Source organism: Oryza sativa, chromosome 11 (genome assembly GCF_034140825.1).
Source record: "Oryza sativa Japonica Group chromosome 11, ASM3414082v1".
Classification (NCBI taxonomy): Eukaryota; Viridiplantae; Streptophyta; class Magnoliopsida; order Poales; family Poaceae; genus Oryza; species Oryza sativa.
Window position 1 is genome coordinate 3,281,424 of NC_089045.1, and position 11,409 is coordinate 3,292,832.

Sequence of the window (11,409 nt, forward strand, 5' to 3'; positions counted from 1 at the left end):
GTTAACTTAAAAGCCTAACACAATAAACCTAGGCCCAACCAAAGAGGCCCTAAGAAACAAGGCTTTGTCATTTACTCTACAACTGATAAGGTGTGAAATAATAAACGAAGCAAGCAAAAATATTCATACATAAAACTTTTATTGTTCTTAATGATTTAAAAACCAATATTCAGAAATAAACTACGATGAAAAAAAATCCTTAAAATCAACTCTAAAATTAAGTTGCAAGATTTAAACTTTGGCTACATTTTAAATAAACTGTACAAGCAATGGCAACATTTTAAACTTCTATTTCTCCTGCAAAAACCATAAGCATCCCTCTCATGTACATGGAACATATCAGACTGAAGTTGAGGCTAGCCAATACATAGCACATGAAGAAAAGAAACCTCTCTTTTTTTTCTCCTTTTCTTCTTAGTGCAACTTGTAAAAGACAAATTTGAAATCTGGGTTCCCAGAAAATGCAATGTCACCGGTGCCTTGCTGGGAACCCACCCCCATTGCCCTTGCGGATGAAGGCATTTCTATTTTTCGGCTTCGGAATTTCATTGATGTCCATCACCTGAATCGTCCTCTGTTTTTTTGCTGCCAAAAATGGAAACCGCAAATAAAAATATGTTAACCTACTTACATTTGTTTTCAATCTGTTCCTGTAGGACCATTCCTGACAAATTGCTTTCAAATATAACCATTTGACATTCTTGTTATGCAGTGTGCTTATAATGCAGGTGTACAAAAAGTTTTAGTAAATTTACCATTTTGTGCTTCCTGGTAATTCTCCTGGAGTCTCTTCCTCGCAGAGTCCAGCCTTTCAAGGTCAAGATGACTGTCCTTCTGTTCCTTCACCATCCTCTGCATGAAAAAACCACCAAAATCATTCTGACATTCACATCTATCTATGACAACAACACTCACCCACTGCACACGAATAAAACATTTCAAAAAAGCTTCCAACTTTGTGGTAACAGTCACTCTTTTGTTCACTGAAAGTGGAACATGGAGCCTTTATTGTCATGTTGCATGATTAGACACCATTGTACAATGAGTAGTGACAAGTGAGACGAATCAGTCAAAAGATCCTACATCCGGGGTCCATGCTGATAGTGCTACTTCTACTTTAAACGAAATGCAGTGCACAACCTCTGCCCGACAACAATAGGGACTTAGGGGGAAATGGAAAGAAAGGTCTGGTTGCATCCTTACAGCTGGAGCAGAAGATGAAGTAGTAGAATGGTGGGTGTTGTTGATCTGCCTTGCATTATGATGCGCTGGCGCAGGGCTTGCTCTATGTTTTGTCGCTGCTATCGACGCGATCCCATTGCTAACCCTCTCTGAGCTTGAGTTGTCTGTAATCCAGAGAAAGAAAAGGAACATGTCACAAGAAATCAGTAATTATGGGTACTCAAAACAGTGAAATCTGAAGAAATCCATGGAAGGTAGCGTATTTGTCACACTCACTATGCCTACTTGGGCTGGGGGAATACTTGAACTCTGAAACCTGAAAGGTTGCATCAGCAGAGGAGGTGTCATTGTCACACAATTAGGAACCAAAAAATAGAAGTTAAAAGTATATATAGGATGTATTAAAGTACAAACTGTGCTGTCACTACAACTAATAATTACTGGTTTTGCATTATCTCTTAGTTTAATCAGCATGAGAAAAGCATGTGCAATCCCCCTTTCTTTTTCTCTGAAATGTAGTAGTATTTGTTTGGTAAACCAACAGGGGATAATTGAGAAGGGAATATTCTGGGCACAATGACATGTTACTAAAAGGAAACTTTCTATGGGGAAAGGGAATCACTAAAAGAAGATTGTGGTGTGCAGTTGCTCAGAGCCACTTGTTAGCAAGAACAGTTTACCTGAGAGCTTTGCTGGTTCTTGCCTTGGATTTTCTCCGGGGAGTTGCCATCGGCTGCCATCATCAAAGCAACCGATTTAACCCATCAGGATTAACAAAAACATGAATTGTAAAAGAAGAAAAAAAGAAAGAAACATGAGCCGAAGACAAATGCAAATATTTTGCACAGCGACATACTGATGATCGAGTTGCTGGCGTCACCGCTGGAATTGTGTAACCGCACCCAATCGTCCACTATCTCCTTCCACTTCCTTCAAGTTGCAACCAACACCAAAATTCACCCAAAAAAAGGGACAATTAAACCGCATATTCCAACAACACTACTTGGCTATAGTGTTTATCCATGTTCATCATCTTCTTCTTACTCACCTGATGAGCTGCTTGACAAGTAGCCGGACTTCACCGGAGGGATGTTTGCGCAGACCATTCACATGCCGTCCGATGTCAGTCTCCTGGACAAGCACAAAGCATGAACTTCTAACTTCATCTCATCTCCTTTTGTTGCAAGGGGAACAGAAGAGAACAGCAGTGAAGGTGAAAGAAGAAGATGGGGGTAAAAAAGCTTTTGTTTTCACCTGGAGCGCCTTGTACGTGATGTCCATGTCTGCCAGGCTCTGCAGCAAGCTCAGCAGCTCGTCCTCCGACTGCGAGGAAGCAAACCAAAAACGTGCAGCTCGTGTCAGATTTCTGCGGTTTCTTTGAGCGAATTAAAAAAAAAGAGAAGAAAATGGATTGTTTGAGGACCTGGTCTTCGTCCTCCAAGAAGTCCTTGATTGCCAAGATCTTGATCTCGAGGCCGTCCGCCGCCGCCGCCGCCTCGTCGTCGTCGTCCTCACCCTCCGCCACCGCCGCCCCACGCGGCGACGGCGTAGTCGCCGCCGCCGCGCCGCAGTTGCCGCCGCCGCCGCCGCCGGCGGCGTAGAGCCGCTCCACGATACCGTCGCGCCGCGCGCGCAGCTCGTCGGGGCGGTCGCGTGCGGCACAGGCCAGCGCGGCGTCCACGAGCTCCCACACGCCGCCGCCGCCGCCGCCGCCGCCGCCTCCAAACGCCGCCAGCGCGCGGCCGAGCCGCTCGTCGTCCCGATCCATCTCCCCTCGCGGCGGCGCCGGAGTATATATCGGATCTTTCCAAGTCACCGCCACACCTCACAAACCCCGTCAACCAACCAAAAATCCGACACCGATCAAGAACCCAACCTCCTCCGCACCGTCGTCGTCGGACGGCGGCGGCCGCCAGATGACGCAAGATTCCGGCGGGTAGGCCAGCCAGCAGACCCGGTAAGCGAGCGAAGACGAGGAGACCCGTTAACGGGAAGGATCCGATAATGGGGAGGAGAGAGAGAAAAAAAGTTGCTCCGGTTTGAAGCCGATCGTTGGGCTGCTTCTTCTCTCCCTCCCATGGATTTGTTGCTCCGTTTTGGGAAGAGACCAAAATAGCCTCGGAAAACGTGCGTGGGGGGATTTATGCTTTTTGGTGGTTGATGGTGTTTGCAAGTTGTAGCCGATGGATATGTGCATTGTTTGGGAAAAAAAAATGTTAACCTTATGGCTTTGCCATTTGATTTAAGGGTAATTTGGAACCATGTCATTATAATTTTGTAAAGTTTGAGATATGTCATCGGTAACATGTGGGTCAGGATGGCATATCTTAAATTTTGCAAAATTATAATGGCATGGTTCTAATTTTTCCTTGATTTATTTAATTTGGTTTAAACAATATATCACCTCTCTTATACTGGCTTCTTTTAATCATGTAATAACATATAGTTAGTTATCAAGATGCGAGATATTCTTGCAAGTTATAATTGTTAGCTACTCCTAACCATCGAGATGTGAGATAGTTGCAAGCCATAATTGAACACTCTAAATTAGACAAGACAGTTTTACTTTTTCCCTAAAACCTCTTCAAATGTCGCAAGCAATCACACAAGTGTTATGCTTACTTTCACGCTATGGGTAAAGTGACACGGTTTTTATTACTTTTTGTTAGAAAACTCTCAAACCATCATAGAAATGTATGAGCATACGTTACAATTACTTTCACAAGGACGATATGGTTTCTGCCTTTTTCGCCAGAAATCCCTCTAACCGTTCGAGTAGAGCGCGCGAGGTTACGCTTAAGTGCAACGAGGTGGTTTCTATTTTTTTTCATCGGAAAACTCACGAACTATCCCCACTGGCACTTGAGTTTTTACTATTCCATTCACACCCCAAGCAAGGCGGTTAAGATAGTTTCCTCTTTTTTTAGAAAAAAAAAGTGAAACTTTAGTAAAACTATTGTCCCCACGGTTACACGAATATTATGCTTACCTTCGTATCAAAAGTAAAATAAAAGATTATAAGTAAAATAGATTGCTTTATTTCAAAAATCGAAGGTACAACATTTACTATTTTATTTCTCTAGGATAAGAATAAGAATTGTTCTTTCTCCATAGCATCTACAAGGAATGTTGGTTTAAGAACGAGAGCTGCAAGTTCCTGTCTCTTTTGCATGGACGGCCGCTGCAACAGCCATTGCGTCATTCTGATTCAGGTGCCAATAAAAGGAAGTGTCATACTGTCATCACATTATCCTGTCCTCTGAGTGCTAAGGAATGATATTCTCATGTTACGGCAAAGGGAATTAGAGAAATAATATCCTATGAGATCAAGCATCGGTTTAAAGTTTAAACCCTCATGAGATCATGGCATATGCTGTTTATTTGTAGATGAATGGTAGTCAAGATAAATTGATATCATATTTATTTGGCGCCACGGTGTCGGCTCTCCACGGCTCCAGCGACGGGCGACGGCGTCGCCAGATCTGATCTCCCCGCTTGGCCGGGGTGACCGGCGACGGGCTCGGTCATCGTCGGCGCCGCTCCGCGGACCTTGCAGGGGGGTGGCTAGCGGCGGCGATGGTGGCAGATGTGGTGGCGACGAAGTTGGCGACGACGGCGGCGGACTGCGGCGCGTGCCGCGACGCCGGCCCTCATCAAGAACCTCGCCGCCACGAGAGAGGCGCGGCGCCCTCGTCAATGCTCTGGCTATGAACGCCGTGCCCGTGACGCCTTCCTCCATGATGCCGGTGACCCGCGCTTCGCGCTGCACCTCTGATCCACGCCACCCCGACCAGATCTGGACGGCTGGCGTCTGGCGGCGCTGGCTAGCGACGGTGGCGGCTGACGGTGGTGGCTGGACGGGGGTGTCCGTGGAGGTGGCGGTCGGCTGACGGTGGCGGCTGGTGACAGTGGTGGCTGTGGCAGTGGCGGTGGCTGCTGTCGACGATGGTACCTATGGCGGCGATGATTGAAGGCCATCATCCGGCTGACGGTGCGTCATCGGCAGCGGCGGTATGTGGAGGCGGGGAAGGGGTCTGGCGGCGGGAAAGGAGGAGTCCGGGTGCGGGCGTGCCGTCGACGGCGGGAACAACTGTGGGCGGTGGCCTTGGCCGAATCGTTGAAGGGACAATGTTGTTGACCGACGACGATCCTTCTTGTGTGGATTGGTGGTGTGGGTTTGGACAGGGAATCGCGGGCGAAAGCCTTGCCGAGCCATTTGGCTGGCTGACAACGGCGACGCCGTTTGGCGTCGTTCCCCTCCTTGGAGGCGTTGTTTTAGCATACCCCTTTCCTTTCCCTACCATATTCTCTGGGTGAAAACCTTGCTTCGGTTCCGAACGAGCGGTGGCGGCGATCCACGTCGCATCCTCCTTGGGGCACCGTTTTGGAAAAACCTCTTCGTGCAAGGATATTGTCATTGGTCTATGCATTGGCTTCGAACTCCAGTCCTAGGCCTTGACGAGGCCTTCTAGCTCCACATTTTGTTTTGCTTTTCTCAGTTTGGGTCCTCTCTTCTCTTATTTGGTGTGTTCAACTTGTCTTGAACTACACTCTCTTCTGGAGTGAATCTTTGTAATAATTGGCTGTAGTTCTTTTTGAACAAAGGCCGGGATATTATATTCCATTATCTAAAAAAAATTATTTTTTGCTAGAGTAAATTATTTTCCTATATAGTAAAAAGAGGCACCCTTGCTTTAAACTCGAATGGTTCTCTCACTGCATTAGAATACTATTGCATACAGACTCGATATCTTGTAGTTACAATGCCTTATAGACTTGGATCCGGTGCATATACAATATGTTAGAGTGCGCAGCCCGGCCCACCAACCGTGGGCCACTCAGGTCACATTGGGCATGCTCTACCACAGGCCCAACCGGGGCCACAACTTTAGATCCTGGATCTACACACCCTCTTTTTAAGTCGTGAGACTAAACCCAACAATCTCCCCTATCACACATCGGGCCCACCCACCATGTGACCCATGAAAATCGTTCCGGGTTCCAAACCTTGGGCTCTGATATCACTTGTTAAAGTGCGCAGCCCGACCCACCAACAGTGGGCCACCCAGGTCACATTGGGCCTGCTCCACCACAGGCCCAACCGGAGCCACAACTTTAGATCCTGAGCCTACACAACCCAAAAGACTAGTCTAATGGATAAGGACTGCCCCCACCTTTTAAGTCGTGCTCCCCCATCATCAATTACCGATGTGGGACTAAACCCAACACAATAGGACAAATTTCTTATGTGCCCATGAACGCTCGCTCAATTCCTTCTATGTTCTTGAATTTTGTTTGATCCACTACATGCCCATGAGTGTTTATTTTGACCTCTATACCAATTAATTTCATCAGTTGACTGATAGTTGTAGGAACCGTAACATAAATATCAATGTGAAAAAATATTTATAATAACACTAAATATGATAGAATTATTTAACGGAAAAAATAATTTAGGTTTTCATACTGAATTATTTTTTTATTAAATACATACATGAGTTTCACCCATGAACTGAAAATCAAAATTAGTTTTTACTCAGGTTTAAATTTTGGTGAAAATATTGTATAAATTACATCACATTTAAATTTAATTTAATTTAAAAGTTTTAAATTCTAGTTTCCAAATTTGTGGTCAAATAATTTATCCCGTTCATTTTTCTTACAAATGAATATTTTTATACTAGGAATTTTTAATAAGAGAGGGCAATATAGTTATTTTAAAGAAAAAGTTAACGATCAACTAGTAGAATGTGTATAGAAGAGATCAAAATGAAAACTTAGGGACATGTAAGGGATGGGACAAAATTTAGGGGTATAGAAAGAATTGAGGGGAAATTTATGGGAATGTGAGGAATTTTCTCTATACAATAGATAGTGTGACCAGTCAGACTAACTTAGTTCACTGATTCATTTGAAAAAAGAGTTTTGTTAGTGCTCTTCTTAATTTCATTCAGAGGTAAGAGCCAATGAAAAAAATCTTGGCTATTGATTTTTATTTTTCATCTATTGATAAATATAATTTTCAAGTCCTTATTGGTAAATCACATGAAAACAACGAATTAATTTGCCAGAAATATAAGCATAAACTTAATAATTAGTTGCTCCAAAAAAGGTGGCCAGAAATGACTTATCTGAATTTGCCATTGATTCTCTGTTCCATCCATGCATGTTAGTACTCTCTTTTCGGGGAAACTCAATTCATACCTTAAGGGAATATCCCATTATTTTTTTTTCATGCCGCTTAAAAAGTTAAAAAAATGAATAGATTTAGTAACATAGATATATGATATATATGTTATTCCGCCAATATGCATATGCAAATTCGACTTATAAAATTCGAAACAAAAATAATAAATTTGACCGAGAATTACATTGTTCTATTAATAGTCAAATTTACTAATTTTGTTTCTACTTGTATTTTTGTTTCTACTTGTATAACTTACATGTTTGTGGAAAGATATATCATATATTAATCTATCTTGACTAATTTTTTAAAATTTTTTGATGATATTTTAAATGTATGCACGAAACGAGGAATGCCCTCTCGGGTAAAAAAAAATCTAATTTCCCGTTTTGCAAAATCTAATTTTCCTTTTTGCAGTGTGCTCCACAGGAAATGGAATTTTGGGAGGGATGCATCGTCATAAAGAGACGGATGTGATGGTTGTGTAATTGAATAACTGATAATTAGAAAATCATATCATGTATGAACGGGACCAATGTACCATGCGATGCAACTAAACAGCCACATGCAGTGTCGATAGTTGATTAGGGAAATACACGAGCCTTGTTTGCTAAAGCAAACATAGAGTATTTAATTAGGGCCACATGCATGATGCATCCACATTTGCAGGTTTTGTGAGCACGGGATATGGATCATGAGTTAATTTACACTATATTTATTCTAACAGGACATATATCAAGTAAAAAAATGATAAAAGTCTCAAAAAAGAAAATAATATACTTGTTTGATAATGGGATAGGAAAATAAATAAATGGCCAGAATATTTCTCCCTTTCTAGAGAAGCAGCGGTGCTGTAAAAGTGTAGTTATAGGCGTATGACTTCACTCATTAAAGTTTAAATCATGATGACTACGAATGTTAATTACGCACATACTAATGTACTTTTATTTAAAAAAATAGTGAGATCAGGAAGTTGCCGATAGCCTCCGCTTCTTTGAGTGGATATATATGTAAGTGCGCATGTGTCTTATCGAAAAATAAATCTTTTTTTCCTTTCCTATAATCCATGTGACCACCAAGAAGATAACTAGATAAGTACACTCGGAAGACCTCTTTTCAGAATCCGCCGCTTCAAGCCTAAGCTAGGTGTCCCACGTAATGACTACTCCTTCCACTCCCGAATACAAACACTTTTATGATTCAAACTTTAAATACTTCCGTCCCAAAATAATTGTAATTCTATATTATTTAGCATATATTAAGGTTTGAAAAGAAAGACTATGGTGCCCCTCATTAAATGGTGTTTATGTGAGAGTGAGAAGATGGTTGAGGATAAAATAGGAAGAAATTTAAATGAGAGATGATTGATGGGCAATTAGTACTCTAGAATTACAATTATTTTGGGACGAATTTTGAATTCTAGAAATACAATTATTTTGGGATGGAGGTAGTAGTAATATACCCGTGCTAAACGTTATGGTCAACTCTATTTGTCTTTAATAATTTTAAAATTTTTCATGTTTAGCAAAAAATATTATTATATGAACTGTACGTGCATTCGAGCTTTAATTCAATTTAGATCATATATCAAATATATTGCAAGTAAAATATTAGAATAGGATATACCAATATATTTGTGTCACATGTCATAATGCATAATAATATGACATTAAATATATAAGATAATGCATATATCGTGCCTTAAGATGTGACAGATCAAAGGCATTTAGGTTGAGTATTGCATATAAGTATTTATCATGGGTATTTTAGTTGTTAATGGGCCATTACAGGATTTGGACCATACACATAAGTTTGAGATCTAGCAGTCCTTTACTCCTTTATCGTGACTGAATATGCAACATAATAGCAAATTAGCAATACTGGTTTCTTATGTTAATTATATTTGCTTTTTTTATACGCTTTCACGTTCATAAATCAATATTCATGTGATTGGTCAGCTCTTTAAATTAATGGAGCCCTGAAGCAAATAAAATGTGTTTGATCTAAAGCAAAAGAATTACAGAAATCAATAGTGCTACACATGACTAAATATTCAACGTCAGGAAATTGGCCGACCTAATTTATTTATGTGAGATCTAAACCACAATTGGTTTTTTGTGATGTGTCTCCTTATATAAAAAGACATGGAAAAAAAATATAAAGGGACATTTGTCGACGTTTGATATCACGACTAGGGTATTTGGATGGTATGGGGATCGTTGGTACCAGGGTATATGCGAGATTGAGGTAAAAAAAGATGGAGACAAGGATTTTTATACAGGTTTGGACCCCTTATCTGACAGGTAATAGCTCTACATCCTGTTAGCCGAAGCCGGTGTTGCTTTTTATTCATCTGAATCACACAAATACAATATCTGGGATAACTTATCTAATTGTCGTCGACTTGGCGGCTAGATAACCAACCCGTAGTCGATGACAGGGTAGTCTTCCTCCTTGAGCACGAACTCGTCGAGATCAGAGATGGCACTAGATCCCTCTTGCCACCCCCCGTAGGTACCGGATGAGGTATGGCTAGGATAATCTCTGATGTCGATATCTGGCGACATATGTTGGCTTGTGGCTTTGTGGCGTCGTAGATTGTGGTGGGTGTGTCCCCTCTCCTCCTAGGGGGGCTTGTATTTATACCCATAGATGTCCCCTTGTCCAAGTAAGACTAGATATGGATACGATCTGAGTAGTCCCTATGGTTTCCATATAGAACTCTTCTTGTCCTTCCTTATCCAGAACTCCTCTATATACGAGGTTTGTTTCCGTATAAGACATGGTACATAGGGGGCCCTTCCGTGTTTAGTCGATCCCTATTGGGTATGTGGTATCCATAACCCTGACAACATTGCTATTCATCCAATCGTGCCAAAACAAATACAGAGTAGTTCAACAGGAGGTAGAGCACATTTGTATATGTCCTAGAAATCAACTCAATCACAAGCAATACTGAATAGGCATCATAACAACAAAGTTTCATCGAATTTGGTTGTGCATTTCACAAGCAGTACTGAATAGGCCTGAACAACATTGTTTACTGAATTTTCTTGTGTAATTCACAAGAAATGTTATTTTATTCTAAGGACAAAACACGGTAGCGACAATACTAAATCATGGTTACTTCTCGGTTGCTTCATCGGAGACGTCGTCATTGCAGATCTTCATTGTTATCTCGATGAGAGAAGACTAGCGAGGATCATGCCCTTTTTCCACCTTCCTTTTCTCACCATGTCCTTCTTCTACCTTCTTGCACTTGTAGTCTTCCATGGAACTCTCAACACGCCGGCAACCATCACGTATATACTGAAACATCATCGTGATGGCATTCGCGTGGCCCATGTAATAATTTCCCTTGTTTGGTGTTTGCCCTGATGAAGGCTGCACCTTCGCATCATCCTTGGAGTTCATTGACTCCTTAGGTGTGGCTTGATTTGATGAAAAATCCACATCATCCATGGATGCCATGCCTTACTACAATACAGAAGAAGTAGGAGATCAATAGGTGCAAACTAAAGTATATAATAATTTCCAACACATAAGAGATAGCTTGGAGAATGATACCAAGATGATGAGTTGAAGTTGAGCGGTCGTATGCAGCCGACTAAGGAGGATCAGTAATTTTTTTTGGATCACACTCCTTCACCCACATATATATAGGCTAAGGAGGATAAAGTTACCATTGTTGCTATTATGATATTTATGGAAAGACATAACAATATTGCCTTGTATGTCTTGTGAGTTGACATGTATGGGCATATAATACATGGAAATATTGCCAAAATAGCAGCTGACAAAGATTTGGATATGATTTGCTAACCTTACTCTGATCTGCTGCATGATAGCGTAATTGACAGAGATTTGGATATGATTTGCCAATAATATCTCAATTTGGATATGATTTGCCAATAATATCTCAAGCTTGCTGCTACGAAGATAAATAATAATAATATTTTGTTTTGATCATTGATCATTACAAATGCTCAGGAAAGCTGATATGATTTGCAGTATAGTGCGCCTAAAATTAATTAACAATCAAT

The 11,409-nt window shown here is 41.4% G+C and overlaps 1 protein-coding gene across 1 annotated transcript; it reads right to left on the minus strand.

Annotated features, from left to right (window-relative positions):
- Positions 1-217: 217 nt before the first annotated feature.
- LOC4349871 (probable mediator of RNA polymerase II transcription subunit 26c) lies at positions 218-3,218 on the minus strand. Its single transcript, XM_015760137.3, has 9 exons — positions 2,606-3,218; positions 2,437-2,505; positions 2,231-2,313; positions 2,039-2,112; positions 1,863-1,915; positions 1,459-1,498; positions 1,204-1,346; positions 756-852; positions 218-585 (listed from the first exon to the last, which is right to left on the minus strand). Exons 1-9 carry the CDS (start codon positions 2,948-2,950, stop codon positions 470-472), a joined length of 1,020 nt encoding a protein of 339 aa, XP_015615623.1. The 5' UTR covers positions 2,951-3,218; the 3' UTR covers positions 218-469.
- Between the last annotated feature and the right edge of the window lie 8,191 nt (positions 3,219-11,409).